The sequence below is a fragment of the Alligator mississippiensis genome, chromosome 4, assembly GCF_030867095.1.
Source record: "Alligator mississippiensis isolate rAllMis1 chromosome 4, rAllMis1, whole genome shotgun sequence".
Classification (NCBI taxonomy): domain Eukaryota; kingdom Metazoa; phylum Chordata; order Crocodylia; family Alligatoridae; genus Alligator; species Alligator mississippiensis.
Window position 1 is genome coordinate 46,748,203 of NC_081827.1, and position 27,035 is coordinate 46,775,237.

General features: G+C 44.3%; 1 protein-coding gene across 1 annotated transcript in view; it reads right to left on the reverse strand.

Annotated features, from left to right (window-relative positions):
• The window catches only part of KCND2 (potassium voltage-gated channel subfamily D member 2), a 496,266-nt gene extending 472,078 nt beyond the window's left edge, over nucleotides 1–24,188 (reverse strand). Inside the window, exons 1-2 of the mRNA XM_059725944.1 lie at nucleotides 23,455–24,188; nucleotides 21,539–22,716 (exon numbers count right to left, since the gene is read on the reverse strand). Coding sequence (XP_059581927.1) covers nucleotides 21,539–22,653 — 1,115 coding nt within the window. The 5' untranslated portion in view covers nucleotides 22,654–22,716; nucleotides 23,455–24,188. The remainder of the gene's footprint in view (nucleotides 1–21,538; nucleotides 22,717–23,454) is intronic.
• Nucleotides 24,189–27,035: the final 2,847 nt, after the last annotated feature.

The following is a 27,035-nucleotide window of genomic DNA, read 5'->3' on the forward strand; positions in this document are numbered from 1 at the left end:
GTCTCAAATTCAGGGTCATCCTAGATTTATACATTTTTGTATCTAATTATTGGGTGTATTGTCTCAAATTCAGGGTCATCCTAGATTTTAGTAAATATGGGAAATGAAAATTATTGGTCAATTAAAATATTACATGAAGTTTCCACATTCTGTCACCACAGAACAAGCCTCAAATGTTAAAGCATATTAATACTGATAGTCACAAAATACTCAAGTACATTTACAAAGATTCTAAAAGATAACTTTTTAAAGATCCATTTTGCTTTGAATTTTATTTTTTTCTGACATTTTCTTTCAGGCTAGATTTTGGAAAACATATCAGAATTACTTAGTGGGAGTTGTGTCAGTATATTTGATAGGAGTTTTTAATGGTAAGTTGTAAATGGTATATTGTAAAACTAAAAAAAAACAGCTGGACAATTCATACAATCAGTGGTAGTTGATCTCTGCAAAGAGCAAAACTAAACATCATTTTGGTATAGACATTCTTATCTGAAGAAAATATGATAGTTATGTTCTGTTATACAGAGATTCAGTTTGTCCTGTGAGAGTTACTGGTCTCCCAGGAGAAACTGCAAGCATACAGATGTTCAGGCTTTTTTTTCCCAGAGTAAAAATGGCTGTTCCAGGAGAAAAACAACCTGGTTTAAAACACTTCCACAAGAGTATCTCCTGGAAGAACAAATGTCTCTATGTGAGCTTCTCTCAGAAGAGAACACAGTCCTGCAGCATCCCCCGATGCAGAGGTGGATTAAGATTCACTGGGGCCCTGGGCAAACAGAAAATTGGAAGCCCCCCACACTCCATTATAAACATGAAAATATCAAAAATCATTAATAAATAGACCTGTTAAATGTTTGCACTGTGCATTAATAAATAAAGCACAACACACAATGTCGAAATTAACTACTTATTTTTGCCACACACAAAATTGAATAAAACAATTGCCTTAGAAAAATTACTCAGATGAATGGGATTGCCATAAATGTATAACAACATGAAAGGAATGTTGTTGTAGTTTAGTGGTCATGTAGACTCTTGTTTGACATTTTTTCCCTGAGAAAGATTGTGTGTGCCCGAAAGCTTGCAAATAACAACTGTTTTTGCAACTATTTAGTTGGTCTAATAAAAGATAGCACCTCTACCCAAAGACTTCAGCAACAGACTAACATTCCCCTCCCTCTACCCCTACCTGTTTCTCACCCACTGTCTGCCACAATTTGCATTTTCACTGACTAGCATATTACATATTGGCTTGTGGGATAAGCCATCCGCAAAAAAGAATCAAACTGGCCAGGAAGTATGCTCCATAGTCCCTGTAAGCTTAGTAACTAGCAAATACAGTCACACTTGTAAAACCACCACTATCAGCTATCTTTTATTAGACCAACTAAAATAGTTGGAAAAATTCTTTTTTTTTTTGCAGGCTTTCAAGTACAAACACCCTTGTTCAGGCAAAGGAAGCATCTGCAGATATTTTGTGCTCTTCCAAAAATTTGTTTCCAACTATTTTAGTTGGTCTAATAAAAGATAGCTTATTGTGGTGGTTTACCAGACTGACTACATTTGTGTAATCCTTTTGCTGAGCACCTGTCAGCAGCAACAAGGGCCAGGTTCAATTTTGGGAATACTAAATATATTTTACCATAGCTTGAGCCTCTACCCCGTCTACCTGGGAAACACTAAATGGATTACTAGGGTGTCCAATAAAATCAACAAACCTTTCCTCACAAGCAGTGTAAACACAAAAAACAGACTTATTACAAAGCATAAAAAAAAAGCAAAAGTAATCACTAACTATACTTTTAAAACACAACCAACTACAAAACAAAGTCTATAGGTGGCACCTTCTTGGGAGGGGTCTTTACTCACACCCAGGCAGTCTGGGACTTGGGACTCCCCAAAGGGTAGTTCTGGGTGCCTGCACCCCTATACCTGCCCTTCAGCAATGGGCTGGAAAGGGGGACCCACACTGGAGAGTCCAATGAGCTGCTTCATGGGTCCACTGCACTGCAGGGAGAAGCTAGAAAGCATAGGTTCTTCTGTGTTGCAAAGGACCCCTCATTACTCCCTGCAAAACTATAGCACCGATCTTCACTTCTGCATAGTGGGCTTGAGGCGTGAACTACAGTTTTCATCAGCATATCACATCCCAAAGTTTTTAGTCCTAATCCCAGTTTTTTGGGGGGCAGGAAACTGCAAGAGAACTCAAAGAAAAGCCAGCCAAACAGAAAAACAGCCTGACCAGCAACCAGCACCAACCAAGCTGCATTGGTCAGGACACAGAGTCACAAAAGCAACATGCCAGGCCCAAAACATGCCTGGCCCAGACATACAGCAAACAATCGTACATCAGGGCTCAACAATATACCTATGCTGAAACACAACTGCTGTAAAACAATAAAAGGGGGACTCAGGCCTGTCCTTCAGTCTGAATAGACAACAAAAGAGTGCGAGGCCTACTTGGCTCTGGCCTGGACATATAGTCTTAGCCATACTGCTAGGCTGAGACCTACCTAATAGCTATGAAACAACAAAAGGAAGGCCAGGCCTATTTTGGCTTGGGTCTAAATTAGAACTAGCCCCCAACCACAGTGCTTGGTTGGGGTATAACCTGCAAAAGGGACAAAAGAAGGCTGAGGCCTATTTCACTGTGCCTGGACTGGGCAGCAAAAAGCCAAGCAGGCCTATACACCACTGAGTCCTCAATAAACAACAAGAAGTGCCAGGGCATCACCGTGGCCCCAATCTGCCAGCCAACATATGACTAGGGTTCAGCCCCACACTAGCAGGCTGAAATGCAACAGCTATAAAAGAAAAAGGTACTGCTGGCAGTGCCTGTGGGTGGTCGTCAACCCCTGGTTGGTGATTGCCACCTGCCCTCCCCCCCCAACAGTGCCGGCAGCATACGCAGGAGTTCCCTGCTCACCAGGCTCCTGCCACCACCATGCTCCCACGAGCACCAGCATAGCTGTGCTCCCCCAGCTGCAGGGGGCATGCGCTGTTCGTGGAGGGGAGAAAAAACAGGGGAAAAAAAGTTCAAAGTGAGACATTACAGTGATAGACTACAAGGCTGAAAAGAAACTGTCTATGAAAAGGAATAGTTGGAGATCAGGAAAACAGGAATGAGAGAAGATAAAAATCTACTGAATACAAAAAAACTCATTGACTCAATATAGGCAGACAAGGTTCCTTGGGTGAATTTGATATCTTTTATTAGACCATCCCAAATGGTCGGAGAATAGTTATTAAGCAAGCTTTCGGGTTCAAAAACCCTTCGTCAGGCTAAGGACGCTGCAGCAGTTGCTGCGTGCTCTTTCTGGATGGAATGAAAAGTAAAGAAGCCAGGGGCTGGGCTGGGGAGTCAGTTGCCAGGCAGATTGTAATGTATCAAAAATCCAATGTCTGTGTTTAGTCCCTGATCTCTAGTATCCAGCAGGTTGATGAAATGGAGCTCATAGGCTCGTCTCTGGGATGTGTTGTGTAAATTTCCCTTGAGGATCAGGACTGAAAGATTGGAGAGAGAGTGGCCCTCCTGTGAAAAATGTGCCCCCACCGGTAATTGGGTGTTTCTGTCTTTGATGGATTTCCGGTGTGAGTTCATTCTGGTGCGCAGTTGTTGTCTGGTCTCTCCTACATATCTTCCATCAGGGCATTTGGTGCATTGGATGAGGTATACTACATTCCTGGAGGTGCAGCTGTAAGATCCTGGGATGGCTCTGTTGTGGGGTGTAGTAATAGTGGAGGTGGTGGAGATGTGGGGGCAGGTTTTGCATTTCTTGTCATGGCACGGTCTGGATCCTTTTGGTGTGTTCTGGGGCTGAGGAAGTTTGCTTCTTGTGATGAGGTTGGCGAGGTTCGGTGCTTGTCTGAAGGCTAGGATGGGTGGCTCTGGGAAGGTTTTTTTAAGAATAGGGTCTTTTTCTAATATGGGTTGCCATTTTTTGAGGATTTTCCGTATAGGTTCAAGGGATGGGTGATAGGTCATAACCAGAGGTGTGCGATTTGTGGGTGTTTTTCTTCTGTACTGCAGCAGTTCTTCACGTGGTATCCAGGTGGCTCTTTCAAACGTGCAATCTACCTCTCTGGAGGAGTGTCCTTGCTGGGTGAAAGCCGTTTTAAGATTGGTGAGGTGGCGATCCCGGGTGTTCTCTTCAGTACAGATGCGGTGGTATCTGAGGGCTTGGCTGTATATCACAGGTTTTTTGGTGTGTTTCGGGTGATTGCTGGTTTTGTGCAGATATGTGTGTTGGTCTGTGGATTTCTTGTATACTGTGGTCTGTATTTTACCCTTCTGGATACTGATCATTGTGTCTAAAAAGGGGATGTTGGTGCTGGAGTATTCTAAAGAAAGTCGGATGGAGGGATGGTGACTGTTGAATTTCTGGTGGAACTCAGTTAGAGATTCCTGGTTCTCACTCCAAATGATGAAGTTGTCATCGATATATCATAAGTACAGCAAGGGTTTGATGGTGCAGTTCTTGAGGAAGTCTTCTTCCAGGTGGCTCATAAAAAGGTTGGCATACTGTGGAGCCATTTTAGTGCCCATAGCTGTTCCCATCATCTGGAGGAAGTGTTGATTATTAAAAGTGAAATTGTTGTGTGTGAGGGTGAAGTGTATAAGCTCAGTGATATCTTTGGGTCTGTATTCTGGGTTGTAATCTTGTTCCTGTAGATATGTAAGGCAGGCATGGATGCCATCCTGGTGTGGGATGTTGGTGTATAGGCTGGTAACGTTCATGGTGGCTAGGAGTGTGTTGCTGGGAAGGTGGTCTATGTTTTTAAGTTTCCGTAGCAAGTCTGTGGTGTCTTGGACAAAACTAGCTCTGTGGGTGACAAGCGGTTTTAGGATGGATTCAACAAAACCTGATATTTCTTCAGTTAGGGTCCCATGGTTGGATATGATAGGTCTGCCAGGGTTCCCTTGTTTGGGGATTTTAGGGAGCATGTAAAAAGTCCCTGGGTTAGGTAGTGGGGGGATCAAGGTCTGTAGTTTTTCTTGTAATCTCGGTGGAAATGATTTGATGGTATTGTTGAGTTTTTTGGTGAAAAGGGGAGTAGGATCTTCTTGTAGTTCTTTGTAGTAGGTGGTGTCAGAGAGCTGTCTGTTGGCTTCCTTTATGTAATCCTCATGGTTTAGGATGACTATGGCTCCTCCTTTATCTGCTGGTTTTATTACTATTTGGTGGTTAGATCTTAGAGATTCTATGGCCTTTTTCTCTGGTAGAGAGAGGTTGTTGTGGTGGCGCGTGTTGCGGATTATTTCATTGTTCATTCTTTCCCTGAAGTAGTCAATGTAGCGGTCAAGGTTAGGGTTTCGTCCACTGCGAGGTGTCCAATCTGATGTTTTTTTGGGTTTTTTGGCATTGATCTTTTCTTGAATGTTGTCAGAGGATGAGTTGTCATTGGGAGTGGGTTCAGTGTGGTCGTGGAAATATTCTTTGAGGCGCAGGCGTCGGAAGAATTCTTCTAGTTCTCCACATTGAAGTATTTTATTAGGGTATTTTTCTGGACAGAAATTTAGGCCTTTAGAAAGGACAGATTTTTCAGTTTTGGTAAGCGTGTGGGTGGAGAGATTGATAATATTTGTGGGTTGGTTGCTGCTTGCAGTTTCATCAAGTCTGAGGTTGGAAGGTCATAAGGTGTTGGTGTTGTTCCTCTGATGGTTGTTTTGTGGCTGGGGAGCTTGTTCTTGGAGTAATTTGTCCCATTTCTTCTTTTTATGTAGGATGAATGCTGTAGAAAGTTTTTTGTAGTCTCTTTGTATCTGCTGTATATTGTAAGGGAACATGCATGGATTTTTATCTTTTAAGTTGTTGTAGTGTATGACGATTTCCTTCCTGAGTTGGTCTCTTTTGGAGTAGAGTAGGTGAAGTAGATGATTTCTAATTTTCTCTGAAGTTCTTCTGCATAGCTGTGCAGCATATTTGGAGTTGTGTGTAGTAGTCAGGGGATTGTAGATGTTTAGTCCTCGGGGAATGAAGTTGTGTTTCTTGCAAAGGCTTAGAAAATATATGTCGCTGTTGAGTCTGGCTTCTTTCTTTTTCATGTTGTACAGTTTCCATTTCAGATGGCTGAATTCGATATCTTCCATGTTGCAGGGGTTTAGGTTGTAGCCGTGTTGGTCTAAGGATATAGGCAGACAAGGTTCCTTGGGTGAATTTGATATCTTTTATTAGACCAACCCAAATGGTTGGAGAACAGTTATTAAGCAAGCTTTCGGGTTCAAAAACCCTTTGTCAGGCTAAGGACACTTCAGCAGTTGCTGCGTGCTCTTCCTGGATGGCACATTTCTCACAGGAGGGCCACTCTCTCTCCAATCTCTCAGTCCTGATCCTCAAGGGAAATTTACACAACACATCCCAGAGACGAGCCTATGAGCTCCATTTCATCAACCTGCTGGATACTAGAGATCAGGGACTAAACACAGACATTGGATTTTTGATACATTACAATCTGCCTGGCAACTGACTCCCCAGCCCAGCCCCTGGCTTCTTCACTTTTCATTCCATCCAGGAAGAGCACGCAGCAACTGCTGCAGCGTCCTTAGCCTGACGAAGGGTTTTTGAACCCGAAAGCTTGCTTAATAACTATTCTCCAACCATTTGGGTTGGTCTAATAAAAGATATCAAATTCACCCAAGGAACCTTGTCTGCCTATATCCTTAGACCAACACGGCTACAACCTAAACCCTTGACTCAATATAGACACTGGATTTATGACACATTACAATCTGCCTGACATCTGATTCACCAGGTACCTGACTGACCTGACCTTTTACATTTTTCCTTTCCCCCACCTTTTTTCCATTCCCCTCCCCCACTCTGTTGCCTTTGTTTTCCTGATTTCCAACTATTTCCCTTTTCATTGGGAGCCTCATTTTTACCTTGTATTATCACTGTATTGTTTCCCTTTGGACTTTCCCCCCCTGCCTTCTCCCCCCTCCCTTCCCTGCTTTATCTCAAGTTTTCCTATTTGTACCTATTTATATTTTCACTGACATCCAGTCACACTTCTAGGCAGCAGGCAGACAGACTTGAGTAAACAGCATGCAGCCTGTCTGTCCTGTGCACAAATCTGGGGGGCACATGCCCCCCTCCCATTCCTCTCCTGGCCCAGGATGCATGCAGCAACAGGGAGCTGCCCCTCCTCCCCAAGCCTTCACTCTGCTCCTGCCCTGGGCATGCACTGCCCTGGTTAGGGCTGGGCAGCACCTTGGCTCCAGCCCCAGCCCCCTCCCTCACCATGGGAGCTTCAATTTTCCCCCACTCCCAAGCCCCTTTTCCCTTTTACGAACTTACTGGCAAGCAGTAAGTGGGCTGTGCAGCTCTGCTCCCTGCTCTCTGAATGCCAAATGCCTATAGCTAGCCTGCATATGCATATATCTCCAAAGAAGGGGTATCTCCAAAGAAGAGTATACCTCCACTGCTTTGGCCTGTAGGGTGGCTGTTAGGAAAGCTGAGGCGGACATAGAGCTAGGACTGGCATCCAAGTTTAAAGATAATAAAAAGTCCTTTCTCAAATATATAGGGAGGATGAAGAAGGCACCGGGAAATGTGGGGCCCCTGCAAGATGTGCTGGGCAATCTGGTGGTTGCGCCAGAGGACAAGGCAGACATCTTTAACAAATTCTTCACCTCTGTTTTCTTGTGCAGGGACCGGGACTCCCCCACCATGTTTCAAGACGGACTCGAGGGGAATGCCTCAATACCTAAGGTTGGGTGAGGACCGGGTTAGAGTGCTTCTGGAGGGGCTGGACATGTTCAAGTCAGCAGGTCCAGATGCTCTCCACCCCAGGCTGTTGAGGGAGGTAGCAAGGGTTAGTGTTGGGCCCTTGGCAAGGCTTTATGAGTTCTCATGGTGCTCAGGCCAGGTGCCAGATGATTGGAAGATAGCCAATGTGGTCCCCATCTTTAAGAAAGGGAGGAGGGAGGACCCGGGCAACTATAGGCCCATCAGTCTTACCTCAATCCTAGAGAAACTCTTTGAGAAGATCATCAAGGAGCACATCTGTGATGGGCCGGCATCGGGGATGATGCTCAGGGGAAATCAGCACGGTTTCATTAGGGGCAGGTCATGTCAGAACAACCTGGTTGCCTTTTACGATCAGGTCACAAAAGCATTGGATGCAGGTGTCGCCGTGGATGTAGTCTTTCTGGACTTCAACAAGGCCTTTGACACTGTCGACCACCCCATCCTCATTAAAAAACTAGGCAACTGTGGCATCGATGCCTACACAGTCAGATGGATTGCTAATTGGCTGAAGGGTCATACTCAGAGGGTGGTGGTGGATGGGTCATATTCAACCTGGGGGGAAGTGGGCAGCGGAGTCCCCAGGGCTCGGTCCTTGGGCCCGCACTGTTCAATTTCTTTATGAGCGATTTGGACGATGGGGTGTAAAGCAACCTGTTCAAATTTGCTGATGATACCAAAATTTGGGGTGAGGTGGGCACGCTTGTAAGGAGGGAAAGACTGCAGCAAGACCTGGATAGGTTGCAAGGGTGGGCTAACAAAAACAGGATGCATTTCAATACGGACAAGTGCAGGGTGCTGCACGTGGGCAGTAGTAACCAGCAGCACACTTATAAGATGGGAAACTCCCTTCTTGAGAGCACGGAGGCAGAAAGGGATCTTGGAGTCATTATTGACTCCAAGATGAACATGGGCTGACAATGCGAGGTCACGGTTGGCAGGGCTAACCGGACCCTATCGTATATCCACAGGTGCATCTCGAGTAGGGCCAAGGAGGTGATCCTCCCCTTCTACTCGACACTGGTCAGGCCGCAGCTGGAGTACTGTGTCCAGTTCTGGGCACCCCACTTCAAGAGGGATGTGGACAACATTGAGAGGGTCCAGAGGAGGGCCACCTGCATGATCCGGGGACAGCAGGGCAGACCCTACAATGAGAGACTACGGGACCTGAACCTGTTCAGCCTTCACAAGAGAAGGCTGAGGGGGGACCTAGTGACCATCTATAAACGCACTAGCAGGGACCAGAAGGGTTTTGGGGACACCTTGTTTCCCCTAGCACCCCCCAGGATAACAAGGAATAACGGCTACAAGTTGTTCGAGAGTAGGTTTAGATTACACATCTGTAGGAATTACTTCACAGTTAGGGCGGGTAGGATCTGGAACCAACTTCCAAGGGAAGCGGTGCTGGTTCCTACCCTGGGGGTCTTTAAGAAGCGGCTCGATGCCTACCTGGCTGGGGTCACTTGAGCCCAGTTTCCCTCCTGCCCAGGCAGGGGGTTGGACTTGAAGATCTACAAGGTCCCTTCTGACCCTACTTCTATGATTCTATGATTCTATGATATGCATGCTGGGCTGCCTGCTTTTTCCTCCCAGGGGCTCCCATTTCCTGAAGGGCCCTGGGCAACTGCCCACCTGGCCTGGACATTAATTTGCCTATGCCCCTCCCCTTCTCCCTCCCCGCAAAGTTAGTGTGTCACTTGATAGACTCTGCTGCTCTGCTGCAGACAAGTATGCATAGGTGTCCCTCCTGGCTGTACAGTATCAGCTCTGAAAGCTCTCCGGTCTTCAGGGCCTCAGAATTTGAATGTCTGTACCTGCTGCTCCAGGATAAGTTTTTCTACCAGGAGAACAAAACCTGAAGAATTCTCCCAATTCATTTGAATGTGTGTATGCATCCTAAGAAAAGCAAAGACTCCTCTCCAAAACTTTTAAGAAACAGACAACAGATAAATACTCAAATTAAAAAAAAAACAAAACCTTTAAGCATTAATTAATGCTGCACTTGTGCAGGAACATGGTTTAGATGACCCTTAAGGTCCCTTCCATTCCTATGATTCTCTAATTATATGGGATGTTAACAACTAACAGATAATTATGGGCATGCATGAACTGCTGCTTAGGGTCAGCAATCCCACAATCCTGTTCCTGACTTCAGGGCCTTCCACACCCCACTTCTTGTCTCTACCTCCCCCCACCTAATTAAAACTACATCTAGAAGGTAGAAAAGTAGTCTGTGGATTGGTTTCTCCAGTTGAGGAATAAAAAGCTTAATATCAAGAGGCTACAAAATGTGATAGTGTCAGGAAGGATTGCTGATTTTGCTAGGGCTAGTGGAGGGTGACCCTGAGTGTTTCTGCTATATTTCAGGGTAGACATTCTCTTTGAATCCTGGTAACCTTGAGAGGTATCTCATGAAAATTATGGAAACTGGGGGTTATACAACTCTCTGAATTGTGCAGCTCACTCGTTCTTTCTGCTTAAATCCTGAACTTTCTAGCACTCATCACAGCTCAGTCTCTTCAACTCTGCCAGCAAGCAGAACCCAGACAGCTAAGAACAGAAAATAAAAGAAGCTAATGCATAACATAAAGAAACAACAGCTGTTCAGTATAAACTCTTTCTGTACTATGAAGACATCACTGAGTCTTACATGATAATGATTGTAACAAAATCATAAAGTACACCATGGAATCAGAGTTCAGTTTTATTTCAATGATTGTAATGGGACTCCATCATGTTTTTGTCATTTGGGACACTAAAAACCCACCCCTGTCACTTGAGAGGGACAGACCTGCTTCAGTGTGCATTTATCATCAGACTAGGCATCACCCAGACCACTTCTTAGCCTTCCTCTTGAAATATGACACACTGAACCTTCCATTTCATATCCATTGGATAATATGGATGGAGAACATTGGGCAAGTTTCTTCCATATTAGGAGTAAAGATCCAAATTAGAACCCAAGTCTTTCTCCCATCTAGGGCAGCAGGGGAGTCACATTGTCTTGACTGCTTCCTCCTATGTCCGTCTATCCTCCTCTCTTGGTTGCCCAGTGGACAAAAAAAATAAAATCTAAAACTTAGGGTTACCATACATCTGGCTTTTCCTGATATGTCCTCTTTTTTGGACCCCTGTGCTCATCTGGTGGGTTTTTAAAATAAAAGCAAATGGCTTGGTTTTCTGCTCTTCCAGGCTGGCTGCTTGGGGCTGGGAGCAGCAGGCAAGCTGATTGGCTGTTGGGGGTCATGTGCTCGCCGCACAGGCTCCAACAACCAAGTAGAGTGAGTGAATGAGTGTGTGAGCGAGCGCAAGAGCAGGCGTGCATGCGTAATGAGGGAGCTGTTTGGGCAGTGGGACTGGGTGGGGCAGAGGGCTGCAGGTCGGGAGGGGCACCAGTAGGGCTGGGGGGACAGAGGCTGCTGGTCCAGAGCGCAGGACAGCAGCAGCACTGGGGGGCAGGGGCTACAGGTCAGGAGTGAGGGACACCAGCAGGGCTGGGGGGCAGGGGCTGTGGGTTGGGAGTTAGGGGCACTGCCAGGGCTGGGAGGGGGTCAGCGGGCTGTGGATCAGGAGTGAGGGGCATGGGGGATGGGAGGGGTGCCTGTAGGTTAGGTGTACAGGGCACTGGCAGCACGAGGGGGCTGTGGGTCAGGAGTGAGGGGCACCAGCAAGGGGTGGTGGGCAAGGTACTGCTGTTTGGGAGTGAGGGGCACTGGCAGGGCTGGTGTCAGCAAGTCCAGAGTGAGGGGCAGCAGCAGGGTGTGGGAGGGGGGCATGGCTCATCAGTGAGGGGCAAGAGAATGGTCAGGGGTGGAGTGCTGGTGTGTCACTGCTGCCCCTTCCCCCATCATATTCCCCCTGCCTGCCACATCCCCACTTGTCTTGGTGACTATCACTTAGGTGCATACAGTGAAAAAGGGTTCTGTCCTTTAAGTGCACATCAGCTTTTTTTACTACACATAATCTTTCCATCAATTCTTCTGTCTCCACCAAATCCTTGTCCCACTGAAATCAATAAAATCCCCAGACTTGTCTAGTTTTCAGAATTGGATGCTTAAGTTGTGGTATTTCCTCTCTCTTAAAATTTCACAGTTATTGGAAAATATTGTAATTGGTCCAGAACTAATGAACATGAAATTGTAAAGCATGCTTAACAAAACAAACATTTCTTAAACTTCCTGTCCTGCTCAATTAAAATTAGAGGCCTTGACAGCCGAACACTGTAAACCAAAGGCTAGATTTTCCCTTAGTTGTGTTAGCAAATTTCTCTCAAAGGCATTTTCCCCTTTGACTGCTAAGTTACACAACCTTCCTTAAAAATTATGCACACGTAATTACTCTTCTGTGGTATTACATAAACATAGAAAAGGTGTGTTTTCACATGTGCTGAGTACCCATAAACCTCACTGCTTCCAAAAGGACCAGGTAGTACTTAGCATCTTTGAAAATAAGGCTATTTAATCATTGCCTGCATTATAAACTTCTGCCTGCAGAGCTGTTGGCAAAGATATGAGAATAGCTCTTATCCTGTGACTGAGGTAGCTTTACTGGCAAAATCCTCAGTGTAGATGCAGCTGCAATGACAGAAGGCGGCTCCTTTCTGGTGGAACTTTCCGCTATTTGGAGGAACTGGTGTAGCTTTGGTGGCAGAAAAAACTCCTTCTGCTGGCAAGTGATTCAACCTCAGGAATGTGGCAACTGTACTTAAGCAGCAGCAGCTGTTTTTCTGGTTCCAGTCCCAGGACTGCATTGGAGCTGCGTGTGTGGTGGTGATGGTGTGTGTGTGTGGGGTGGGATGTAAAATATGAATTTATTTATAGTAATAACATAGGTATGCAACATTTTCAACTTTTGCAAAGCTCCTAATCCTGCTTTCACTGAAGTCAGTGGAAGCTTTTCTTTAAACCTTTATTTTAATAATGATCAAGCCCAAATTAAATGCATATACACAGTTCCCTTAAAATGCTGGTACCTTGAGGATATAGAATTCTAGCCAATCAGTGCAAAGCACAATGCAGAAGTGTGTCAAAAAGGAAACACTGTTTTGCCAAGGGCATCAGAGCAAATTATTTTGCTCATGAAAGTTGTCACTGGATCTTTAATATTCACAGAGACAGGGCTTTGGTTTGCAAGGTCTTATCCAAGCATAGCAAAATGTTTATGCTTATTTATCAGCTTTTGAAAGTGTGGAATGGGATTTGAACGTGTGGTAACTAGGGGCATATGCAGAATGGATCAGAATACTTAGACCAGCTACTAAAACATGCTTATTACCTTCTCTTATCTTTTGAAGTGCCATTTTGTAGTGGGAGGAAATGGGTATAACTGCTTTAGCAAATTCAAAATATGAGAGTGCTGGATTATAATTGTTTCAGGATGTCTGATGAGCAAATGTTATTAAATATAGACCAAAACCATTCAGGGATGGACCAAAAGCTACATAATTTTCATGAGTGCTAATGTTAAGTTTGGTCTCTTCTCTCAACAGATATACACATGAAAAGATTTATATTCAAATATTTCTCTCTTAATGTTTACATTAAGAAGTATACCACTTGTTGTACCTAAAAGGTAGAATATATTTTCTCTCTCATCTCACATTTATTTAAAACAGTGTTTGAGAAAATAATACAAATTTTTCAGTGTTGCAGTATGATTGTTCCTTTTTTGGCTTTTTTTGTACACTTTAATTAAGTACCAAAAAGCATGATTATAAAATATTATCTAGAATGTGTTAGACTCAAATAATATCCTGCAGCCAAAACTTACTTTAGGTGTATATACTGCAAATGTGATGGTAGAATTAGGCTGTTAATTGTGGTTAAAGGTAACAGTCCAAGCATGGTAATTATTATTGTTCCAGAATAATGCAACAGAACATAGAGCTATCATTTTAATGTACAGCCTGTGAATTTAAAAACCTTTTCTCTATTTCACCAGCAGTGCAAGAAAATTGTTTTATAGACTATGTCTTATATAAAAATCTTTGCTCTCACTCACTTCCTGATGAGTGACTGGTATAGATATATACAGTAAGTATCTTTTCCACCACTGTGTCAACAGCTGATGAAATGTGATGAGCCTGAATTTAAACTATGTCTGTGGGTTTCCTGCAAACACTGCATTTGTTTATTACCTATAGAATATGATTCTCCTCTCACTTACCTGGATGTACATTAGAAGTAACTCCACAGTAGTTAACAAACTATCCTGGGATAAAACTTCAGTGAGGTGAAAAACAGATTATACTTTGATTTTTTCAAATGTTTATTCTGGGGAAATGAACAGCATAGTAAGTTAAATTCTTTCCTTGTGCTTGTGAAATGTCATCATTTTAGATACATATTTTATTTCAAGATTCTTTACAAGTTTTAGTGTTAATCAGTATAGTTTCCTTTTCCAAACAGCTTCATATGTAGTAGGCTATCTTAAAGCTATATTTAGATATTTATGTTTTAAAACTTGACTTCTTATCTATGCAGAGGCAGAGAAATTCATAATTGTATGAGTTAAAAATAGTGTGTCACCATTCAATGTGAACTTCTTGAATTTTTTTTATCACTGAAGTCAGGCCTTTAATATCATTTGGATATTAGCTGAGAATCAGTCACATGGGGTATTTTTACACATGCAAGCACCTCAGCGCTGGGCAAAGCGCCTGGAGCTGTAACGCTTGCACTTACATAAGTGGCAAAATGCATGTCAGTGATAAGAAAATGGCAGCTGTGCGCTTTTGAACTAAAACATATCGGAGGTGCTTTAGTTCAAAAGCGCACTGCTGCCATTTTCTGTGTGCTGATGCACATTTCACCGCCTATACAACTGCATGTGGCGCAGCACAGTCTGCTTCAGCTCCTGTGTGATTAATCGAGTCTGTTCCAAAGAGGAGGATTTCCAGCACATTGCAGGAGAAAAAAGTATGTGTATAAATGCCCATGATGAGCTATAATCAATAAATGGGATGCCAGTTGCAATTATGCATATCAGTTCTTTCTATTTCACCGTGTTGACATATTTTTGTTGTTGCCTCCACACCACCACCAATATAGGTGTTGTTATTCTTGACTCATAATAATGGCAAGAAAACTAATTTCCATCTGTTTCCACCACACAAAGTAAATAAGTTAGATTGACAGAAAATTCGTTTTTCTAAACACCACTTGTACACGCTTTGTAGCTGTAAGAAAATTCATGCTCAAGGACACTGCATTAACTAAACACATTTTCTTGCCTCCAAGAACTCTGCATGACCTTTAAGTCATACAAGTTGTTCACTAGTGAAGGAAACTGAAGCCATATATAATAACCCATGCTTTCTTTCTAGCCATATAGCTAAGCAATGCAGGCTGAATCAGCTTTGTATTAGTGGATAAAATATGTGTTATTATAACCAAAGTGACCATTTATTTTCCAATATTTCAATTTTTCCCTGAAACACTTTCTGAATTTTAAGTAGTGGGTTTTGAAGGTTGTTACATTACACTCTAACCATCCTCTGATTTATGTTAATCTAGCTATTCAGACTAAAAATCTCCAAAATGGAGAAAGGGGGGAGAGGAGGAAAACTCAAAATGTAAAATTTTTGAGTGTCTAATATTATCACTTGGTTTTGTACAAGAATACGAAAACAGAAAATTGCTATTGGAAAAAGAAAACTATCAAACATACAAGTAATAACAGCAAGTAGTTAAATAAAAATAGAGAAATAAGGGGGCAGTTTTGAAAATCTTTACTCATATGAATAGCTCTTACATACAAAAATAGTTTTATGGGTTTTAATGAAACTACTGGTGAAGTTAGGATTCACAAGTTTTTATTCTTTTCTTGCATTTTTTCTCATCTGTGGGTGCATTCAATATCTGTCTTCTCAATAATAGGGTGTTTGTGAGAAAACACACAGTGTGAAATGCTGAACAGGATTTTCTGGTGATTGAGAAAGTGAACGTCACAGAGGGGAACTGACATGGGTAAAGATCAGATCAGAAGAACAGCAATTGCAACAAATGGAAGATTTGGTCCAGAGATGACAGATAAATAAGGAAGCTAGTGGAAGGAAGCAGAAGGAAATAAAGGCAATGGGGTCTTTGACATAAAATGTAAATTTGTCTCAAATGAGGATAAGAGAACCAGAGAGAAGACATGGTTTGAGTTCATCAAAATCAGAGCTGGTGAAGTCAGATGTTAGCACTGTAGAAGAAAAGAAAGAAATATGTAGAGGGAGTATACTTCAAATGTGCAAAAAGAATGTGGGGGGAATGGTGAAGTGGGAGAACAGACTTTACAAGTTTAGGAAAGCAGGAGGCCTATCATCCCCACTCCCTTACGTCAGAATCATAGAGCCATATAAAAGTAGGGCTGGAATGGACCTTCTGAGGTCATTTAGTCCAATCCCCTGCTTGAAGCAGGATTATCCTTATGCGCATCCAAAAGTGCCTGTTTAACCTATTCCTAAGAACTACTTGATCATCCCTGTCATATAACTACAAAGCTATTGATCCAAAAGACCAAGAGTACCCTAACCTACCGTAGGTAAAGCAGGGGGATGAGGGCTGTCAATGTTCCTCCAAATCAAGGGTTATTAAAATGCATTCAAGAGAGCCAAGGAAAAGGGCCATGGCTGCCCCACACCCCATGCAGAGCCAAGGAAGAGGGCCATGCCCCCCCACCCCGCCCATGCAAAGTCTGTATCAATATGACCATAGGGTGGAATTCCAGCCTGATCCCATATGTGGTGATAGGTCTGACCTTGAGCGGAAGGGCAAGATCTTCACCAGAACCCCTGGATTATAGACCCAGTAGGAGCTCTGGCACACCCCTGTCAAAATTTCCAGCCTTGGCTGTAGCCAACACCTAAAGTTTTGGAAGAAGGAGAATAAAACCACGGCACCTTCAGTGAAAGATGGGGGAAAAAATCCTTCCCAAGCTCCATGTGCATAAACTTCCTGGTTTTCACAAACTTCAGAAGTAAAGTTCAGAACCAAAGCCCTTCTACTCTGCCCTGCAACCTAGGAACAGCATGCATGACTTTCACACCCCTTTCTGTAATCCCTGCATAAATTTATTTTAGCTCCTTTAATCTTATTTGATAACTAAACAGACTGTGGAGCTCTGCTTCATTCTTCTGCTACTGAACACAGTCTTTTCCAACATCCACATGCTCTGGGATGCAGGGCTCCTCCCATGATCTCTCAGCAATCCATGGAAGTATGTCGCGGGATGATTCTCCCTGGCCTTCCAATTGTTGCTCTTTACAGAACATTCGAGGCATAGCTATTCTAGATCATCTCTGACAAAGACCCTTGCAAGATGTGGAGGTAAAGGCGCAATGAGATCTAATGCGCCAATCATACAGTCATGCCTTCTGCCATGCCATACATGTATGGCAGGCGGTGTGATTGAGGGGTATGCATTACATTCCATCATATCTTATTGCTGGTGCAGGGGGAGCCTGATACCAGGCTCTCCCTCCACTGGCAAAAAGCAAGTACCCACAGCTGGGAGCCCAACAAACCAGTTGAGGGATTCCTAGTCACAAGGACACCCCACACCTGCCCCAGGACTGGAAGATTGCCACAGGGGTGACCCTTCCACCCCAGGGGTATGGGAAACAATTGGGACCAAAGGACTGATGCAGGGGAAACTCCCCCACCCTGGGGCTGCTAGAAACCACTGGGGGAGAGAGGGAAAGGATTTTTTTTTTAAATGCCCTACATCGATCTATCTAACTTTAGTTGCTCTGCCCCACTTTCCAGAGCCCTAGGAATTGTAGCAGCCATGATCCCCAGGATCCAGGGGTTTCATTTACCTCCCTGATCTCTAGGGATAACAGCAGTTGCAATCCCCAGGGTCCGAGGGTGTGTGAAAACCCTGGACCCTGGGGATTATGGCTACTGTGATTCTTAGGGCACAAGGGTTTTTCCACTGGATATGATGTACCCCTGTGGCTGGAAGCACACAGCTGATGGGGTTCCCAGCAACAGGGAAGACCCTGCTACATGTGCAAATTGAAACTCAGCTATAAAGTTAGACCTGAAATCAGGTATAAGGTTAAACCTGAAAAGTTGTGTGATAGTTACCTTGCAAGTGTAGCTAGTCTCCAGGTAATTGCACAATTGACCAGTTAACTGTGCAATACCTGGAACTTGTAGAGGGGGCTTAATGCTTCTCCACCTTCTTCCTCAAAACCTCCAGTGATGGAGATTACACAGTTTCCCTCAGCAGTGTATTCCACTGCCTCCTGATTCTAACAGTGAAGCTCTTTGCAGCTCTTTCTTGCCTAGAGAGATGTGCACATCATCTTCTTGGCTGCTAAGGATAGGAAATGTGTCCATCTGCTACTTAATACTTCACATTGTTTGCATTATGAATTAATAATAATAATAATAATAATAATAATAATAATAATAATAATAGAAGTTTTACATTCCCATTTTCTTATTTTTAAACAGCCTTCTGTAAAGTCTGTAATTCACCTATGAAAGTGTTATATGATCTGACAAAGCCATACAGTGTAAGGCCTATAAATATGAAGGTACTATTTCATATGCCTGTGTGATTGCTTTTGAACTAGTCACAAAAGATCACAACATTCTTTATTTAAAGCATAATATATAACACTACATACAAACCGTTGTACAAAAACTGACACAAGATCTACAAAGAAATACTGCCCTTCCACCATTACTACAAAACCTTGACCCAGGCTTCTCCAGCTCATTTGTTGTCTACAGCACTGGCAGAAAGAAAGCCATTAGTTTATCAAACTGCCGGATAGCACAGAAAGTGCCACTACCAAGTCACAGAGGGTGCGAGTGTTCCAAAAGCATTCGTGTACATCTAACAGCCACAGTTCCAACAAACATTATTCTTTTGGTTCTGATTCTATTCCTACCCCATTTCTTGATCTTTGCACCTCCATAATGCAGCTGATTGCAGTTTCTCTGGCCTTCATTATTGCCCTGAACTTCCACGTTTTTCTGCAATACCTTTTCTCAGTTTTTATCTAATACTTGCTATTCACTCATCTCTCTCACTTATTATTTTGGCTTAAAAGCTGACCTGATATTTAAATACATTTTTCTCAACTTAAATATGTACACATGCTGTATTTCTAAACCACATTTCTCAATTCAAATTTTACTACAATTCTCCATCTCTATGAACAATCCCAACCACTTAGATCAAGAAGTTGGGATGTCCTTGGAGTCTAAAAATGCAGCAATATTTGAAGTCATTGGCACTCTGCAGAGAAAATTAATCTATGTTTTTTTAAGATGGTTTAATTGCTCAGCAATCATGCAGAACTGACAAATATAGCTCTGCTTCCAAGATGATAACTCCCCAAATTGCTAAGGTTGCCACTCAATACCCTTGCTAACTCACATATTGTATAAATATACCTAGTCTCCAAAACTCAAATAAAATTAGATTATTATTGAGCATTAGAGTCCATGGAGTTTTATAACATTTTATGTAACTTGCTAAGCACAGTTATCATGAAAAAAGAAACAAGAGTATAATTAATTTTGCTTGCAAGTAAAGAACTTGTCTCATGTCCGGCCACCTTCTAGAGCATTTATTTAAATAAAACTTTAAAACTTCAATTTTGCCTAAGTGAGGATGGCAAGACGTGACCTTTCATCCAAGTTACCACTAATAAGAATATTCCACTTTGATTTACCTTTGCAGTTTTCCCTTGTAACTTCCACCCTTTCCCTATGCTTACAACACCAACCTGAAATGATGTCAGTACTTGTAATGTTATTAATTCTATTCCAATTATTTATCACTATTTCACATTTTAACACAGTATTTACATAGCTAACAAGATATCAAAAGAAGAGCATTATCCAGTTTGCATGCTGATTAAAAGTTTTCCAAAATGATGTTTTATCAAAAATGTTAAAGGACAAATCTGGGTCCCTGTGTAATTACCCTCCAAACCGAGTTGACTGTCTAAGAATGTTTAACCTACTTGAATTTTTGGATGTGTAAATGCTAAAAATCTGACACTAAGTGATTTAGGAACCTGAGGCACTTTGAAAACAGGATGTAGGTTCTTAAGTCCCAGTAACTTTCAATGAGAATGAGGCTCCCAAATCATCCAGGTGCTTTTGAAACTTTTATCCAGAGTCTCAAATGCTTTTAAAAACCTGGGAAAATAAAATTCAAGAGGAATTTCAACCATATGAAAACAGTATACTGTTCAGGACCATGGACAGGATTTTCAATAACTATCCAAGAAAAATAAGTCATTATTAACAAATACAGATTAAACTCTATTGTTGTTATTGCATGTTCAGTGATATTTATTTTTATCAGTTTTTAAAACTGTGAATAATTTTGCTGAAATTATAACCGTTTAAATAACAATAAAATGCAGAAACACAATTTAAAACTGCAACCAGAATAAAACTTTTGTGATAGAGAAAATAAAAAAATAATAAAATAAACTTGCCAGAGCCTCCTGGCATTACACGCTATTACCAGAAGTATGGACAATTTGCATTTACAATATTTGTCTTTATTTGGTATAGCGTACTAAAGATAAAAGCTCTATATAAAAAATATCACATAATGCAGCTCCTTTATCTTTAAAGTTTTGTACATGGTTTTCCAATCTCTACTACGATTATAGGAAACAAATAAACTATCCTATAATACAGGTTTCTTTCACTTTGTTAAAATAAGCCAGTAATGCATGTTTCATAAATCACAGCATTTATGATGACACATTGTTTGACTAATGAAACTGGTGACAATGGAACTTTTTCATCTTTTAATGCATACAGATATAAAACAACTAGCAGTAGTAATTTTCAGTGAAAAAGCCTACTTTACATATTCAGTACCATAGCTATGACAAGACAGCTCAGAACTGAGGACAGGATGAAAAACTGCCTTCTCAAATTAATCAACCTTCCTAAATCTCTGTTAGCCAGAAACAAAAATATTTCTACAATTTTCTCTAAGCTGCTACAATACAACATCAATACCATTAATATCTCCATCACCGTTCCTAAATAAGTAATCTACCTTACTATGAAAAACCATTGAATCTTAATGTCAACAGTGGCATTTTATACTTTCAAACTCTAAGGAAGCAGCTAAACTCTGACATATATAACATACTTTTAACATATATATTCCTGAATTAGACCTGTCGCACATATTAATCAGACTTCCTCAATCAGCTTCACAGGCACTTTCATATGTATACATTGGATAACATATGCCATTGACTTGGGGCCAAATACCGGTGCCACTGAAATCAATGGGAGATCTGCCAGTGATTTAAATTACATCAGGGCTGATCCTTTGATAAGTTTAAGGTTTACTTATTATTTTGTGAATAATGATTACTCTACAGTATTCAAGACAATATCTAGACATTATTTGGTAAGTACCAGTACCTGGTAAAATGGGAGTATTCAAATAACAAAACACGCACTCACACTTTGCAGAGGCTTTGAAAAATATTCTAATTTCACTGTCAAACTGAGCAAAGTGCAATAAGAACTGGCAAAGAAACTTGCCTTAATTTTGATTTTTAAAAAGTTCAAACTTTTATCTCTGGGGCCCCTTAATTTTTGCAGCATGCTGAAACCTATTCACATATGTAAACTGTTTCATAGATTTAAAAAGCACCTGCTCAAGTCCATACAGTTTCTGTAACAAAAATGTACTGTCTTGCATTTTCTAATAAAGTTTTTGAAATTGAACATTGCCCCACGCGTGCCAATAAATTCAGTGAAATGTTGGCCCTGGCCAAACCCATCTCCACTTACCCCAGTGTTGTCATAGTGACAATGGTGTACCAAAAAGCAGCAGGGATGCTGGTGAACTTGGTGGCTGATGAACCTTTTTCTGCATAAAACATGACCGTGGCAAAGATGATGATGGCCATGGTAAGTGAAAAGAGGAGAAAGCCTAACTCTGAGGCACAACTCTTCAGCGTGTAGCCCAGGATACGCAGCCCCTGCGAGTGGCGGGAAAACTTAAAGATCCGGAAGACACGGAAGACACGCAGTGTCACAAAGGCCCCACTGACATCCTCATTATCTGTCATCACCAAGCCAATGTAATAGGGCATGATGGCGACTACATCAATAATACTCATGACACTGCGCACAAATTTGTAGCGGCTGGGAGCTGCCACCAAACGCAGCAAATACTCAACAGTAAAAATCATGACACAAGCTGTATCCAGGCAGAAGAAAGCTACAGCATAGCGCTCTCCACAGGGCAGCTCCTTGATACGACCAGGACTTATGCCACAGGGCACTGTCTCCACCACATTGGCGATGACAGAAATAGCAATGAAGAAACCAGTGACATAGTAGAAGACCAGGGCCAGTGTACTGGTGTGTGGGTTTTCAAAGGCCCGCCACATCCTCTGCCGAGCCGTCATGGAAGGCAGGGAGTTCTCGGCTGCATGCTCCTGGTCAGCATCATCCTGCAAGCGCTCGGCGTTCTCACGCCGACGATCCTTGTACTCCTCATAGCAGCAATCGCCAATGATCTCAGGGATGATGCCAAAGAAGGCCAGCTCCTCATCGTATGCCGAGATGCACTCTTGCCGGGGGTAATGAAGCTTCCCTGTACGGTAGAAATTGAGTATGTGACGGAAGATATCAGGATCTCGGTCAAAAAAGTACTGCTGCGTTTCTGGGTGGTAGAAGAAGTCTCGCTCTGAGCTGCCCAGCAGCGTATCCGGGTAGCGCTCCAGGGTATCCAGCCAAGTCTGGAACTGGATGCCGCTCACATTCAGCACAATCAGAGAGTCCTGGCTTCGCTTTCTCTCCTGCCGGGGAGCAGCTGGCATGGGACTTGTGGCCACTGGCATCCATCCTATGGCTGCTGCCCGGGCAAAGGGCAACCAAGCTGCTACTCCTGCTGCCATGGTCCAAGCTGCTAAGGCTGCTTTTGCTGAGGGATCACTTCAGAGCCAATCCTGGCTTGGCCACTAAATACATAAATTAAAAAAAACAAACCACAAAACCCTGAATGAATCACAAACGCTCAAACACTCCCAAAGCCACGCCAGGTCCTGCAGGCTCCTAAGTGCTGTTACTCTGCCTAAATAGCGAAGGCTGTCCTGAAAATGTTGCCTGCTCCTCTTTTGTCTCCCAACCACTGTCTGCTAGTCAGTCAGCAGAAGAGATCAGGAGACAGGGAAAGTCATGATGTCCCCGTGTGCAGTGAAACCAGTGCCTCCCCCTCCCTACCAGCTGGCTCTGGTGGAGAAAAGCTCCATATGTTGCATGTAGACAGAAGAGAGAGGTGCAAACGCGAGTCACCAGCCGATGGCTCTTGCTTCCTCAGTGCAGCCACCTGAGGAGAGGGGGGGCTCTTCTCGGCCTCTCCGCCAGTGCCCCCAGCCCGGCTCTTCTCCGCCGCTCCTGCCCGAGCCCCTTGAGCGGGATGCCGGGCGCTGGCGAGCCCCTCCCACGGCCCTCCCCTCCCCTCCCCTCCCCGAGAGCTGCGGGGCCCCGGGGGGAGTGGGCAGAGCGGGCGGCCGCCCCCTCCCGAGCGGGCCCCCTGCGGAGCCGGCGGGAGCTCCGGGCGGCCACGTTCAACTTCCAGACAAGTTTTGCTGGGAGGAAGCGCGGCGGAGGGCGCGGCCGGGCGCTGCGGGCGGCGCCTGCGGGGCGCGGGGGGCGGCCGCGCTGATCCCACGGCGTCGCGGGTGCGGGGCACGTACCTGGCGGGTCCGGCGAGCGCGCTCAGTCGCATGGAGCCTCCGCGTTGCGTCCGCGCCCCGCGGGGACAGGCGGGCGGGCGGGCGACGGGGACATGGGGCGGGCGCGGCCGGGCGGGAGGGAGCAACAAGTTCCCGGGGGAGCGGCGCGGCGCGGGGGTCACGCCCCGCAGCGGGAGGCGGCGCTCGGGGCGGGGGGTCCGGCCGGCGGCCGTGCCGCGGGGCTGCGGCGGGCCGAGCGCGGGGCAGGCAGGCGGCGGCGGCGGCAGCAGGGGCGCGGGAGGGCTGCCGCGTCCGTCCCTTCCTGCGGGTGGGCCATGCCGCCGCCGCGCCGCGCCAGCCGCTGCGGCTTCCTCCGGCCTCGGCCCCGCTGCGGCTGCTGCTCCTTCGCCTCCCGCAGATGGCTCCGGCGGCGGCGGGCGGCTCCGCGGGGAAGGACGGCGGCACCGCGCCGATCCGCCCGCTCCGGGCTGCAGGGCTGGGGCGGGCGGCGCGAGTGACTGGGCTGGAGAAGCGGCGGCGGTGGCGGCGAGGGCACCCCGGCCCGGGCGGACCTTGCTCCACCCCGCCCGCCCGCCCGCCCGCCCGCGGCGCCTCCGGGCTTGGGAGCGCGGCGAGAAGCCGGGACGGGGCCGCGAGCTGGTTCCCTCCCTCTGCGCTGCTCTCCGCTCCCGGCTCCGGCTCCGGCTCCGGCTCCCGGCGCGGCCGCTTCTCGGCGCTAGATGGCGCGGGGGTGCCGGGAGTGGGGCCCGCGCTCGCCGCCGCCGCGCTGCCGCCGCCGATGGAGAAGGGCGAATCGGACCCGAAATGACCCTGAGGGGGCTGGGGGTCGTCGCTTGACACCCGCCCCCGCGTCTTTCTTCTGTAAGAGCAGCGCCCCCCGCCTCTGCCGAAGGGCTGCGGCATCCTCGCAGCGAAGCGCCGGGCAGTGCCCTGGGCGGGAGCCGCCCCCGGGGACGTGCCTGCTGTCCCGGCCGCTGCGGGCACCCCCCGGGCTCTTCTCGGCCCAGCTGGCGGCAGGCAATGTCAGCTCTGTCCCAAATGTCTGAGATGCCAGCCCTACCTTATCCACAGTCAGAGAATTAGGCAAAAGAGCTTGGAGAGAGGCAGGCAAGCAGGCAAGGACTGTAGGTCTCGGCCTTTTGGCTAAGATCAAGCGAGAGACTGGGGGCATCCTCAGGCCTGGGGCTTCTTGCATGTAGGATGCCTGTCTGGATTTGGGGAGTATCTGAAGCCCCAGGGGGATGGGTCTGGGAGGGAGGATACCTGCCCAGTGGTACTTTTACAGTATGCTCTCCAATGCCTGATGAAGGGTGTTTGTGCCTGAAAGCTTGCAATTCAAGAATTTTGTTTTGCAAAAATCTTGTTGGTCCAATTAAAGATGTAATCTCTACAACGAGTCCTGATTGCCTTTTCCTCGAGACCAATACTTGCCCACTGGTAGAGCGCACACACTTGACAATTGAACTCTGCTCAGTCAAATTTTGAAGCTTAACTATTGGGCTTTGCCCCATTGAAGTTGGAACTGATTTGGCCTTGAACTAGGTACATACATATATATATATACATATATATATAAGGTTGCTTCCCAAGAGCTGGGTTATGGAATGAAGAGGAGAGAGAACTCTATCTTAGCCAAAAGGCAGAGACCTATAGTCATTGCCTGCTTGCCCACATCTCTCCAAGCTCTTTTGCCTAATTCTCTGGCTGTGGATACGGTAGGGCTGGCATCTCAGCCTTAGAAATTTGAGACAGGGCTCCTAGAGAGACAGAGCTAGAGCCCCACAAGGCATTTAGAAGGAGGCAAGAGCTGAAGATTATGCCAGTTTAAGTGGGCTGACAAGGTTCTTTGGGTAGATGTGATATCTTTTATTAGACCAACTAAATAGTTGGAGAAATTGTTCTTCACATGCCTGACGAAGGGTATTTGTAGCTGAAAATTTCAAAAGAACAATTTTTCCAACTGCTTACTTGGTCTAATAAAAGATACCACATCTACCCAAAGAACTTTGTGTGCCTATGTCCTTGGACCAACACGACATCAACCTACAATTCTTTTTATATTTTGAGAAAGGTAGGGTTCACTTTTAACATAGGTCCCTTTTCTTTCTCTGTTTAGATTCCTACTCATGGTTTTACCCAGCTCCTCCACAGAACTATCTTCTTGTGTGTGATATTCCTATTAGAATTGCCCATTAGAATTGCCCATTAGAAATGAGATATTGCCATTAGAAATGTGTGTGTATGGGGGGGGGGGGGGGAAATTAAGAAAATTAATATACGGAATGTTAGCAGATGCCTCAGCCAATCCACAAAACAGAGCTTTGACCAGTGTCAAAAGGCCTTGGCCTAACCACATATAATGTTGCTGCCAAGAACAGAAGCTATTCCACTCTCTCACAATTGTTTTTTGATTCAGCCCCAAAGACTTGGTACATTATTCTCTTGTGTCATATCAACATGTGTGTAGAAGTACAGCATTTGCAGAATTTGACTTTCAGTGTTGCAGAAAACTTAAATTGTTTAATATTTTGCCTTTTAGAAAGAACCTGCTGTATCAAGCTTTTTATAGAAACTGAAAAAACAAAAAAAAGGAGGGGGAGAGGGAGACAAAAAATTGATTAAGATACAAGAAGGGACTTTAAATGTCAAGGATACCATTTCCCCAGGCTGACGTCCTCTGACCTAGTGATACCAAAATAGTATGATAACTAATAAAATACCTGTGACAGTTTCATCAGTTTAGCAGCAAGTCACAATATAATGAAATATCCTTTCAGTCCACTAATCAAAGGATCCATCCTTCTTTTAATCATTTTTATATGATCAAAATTTTCATATAAAATAATTACAATTTTGTAATGATTTATGTATAGCATTGTTACAGAAATAAACTGTGCAACTGGAACACACACATTTTTCCCTGCATGGATGAGGCAGTTTCTTTTAAATGATTCAATGCCAGCTTGTTGAAATTCTGACAATGCTTTAAAGACTTATTTACATTTCTGAGAAGAAGATCCATGTAAAACCAATTCAGTAGGAGTAGGTGAGTCAAAGTAGTCTGGTAATTATATATTGGGCTTCCACCTTTAAGGATAGGCTTGAAGTCAAAAGTCATTGAAAATCTTTTCTTTATGAGATCTTTGCCTCTGAGAAATGTCTTTGGTCAGTTTAATGAACACATATCCATATTAGAGAAACCTGTTTGAAAAATGGTATCCTGAGAAAAGAAGCCAAAGAGTGTCTTGGTAAACACATTCTATCATCTTCTCATTCCAAAAAATATCCATTAAAATAGTATTAAGATGTACTTGTATAGAAACTTTAAGCATCACAGCTGGTGTTGTCCCTATTCTGTGCATAGAAAATATCAGTTTCCAGTATTCTCAGTTCAGAACCTTTCAGGAAGACCAATTTCATGTAAGTAAAATTTGCCATATAATCAATTTGTTTCCTCAAGTCAAAATCCTCTTTCTGTGACATCACAATCAACTACTAAGAAATTGGCATGATGTGCTAGAGAGGATTATGACTTTGAATACAAATTAAGCAGCAGGAGCTTTTAAGAGAGACAAATACCC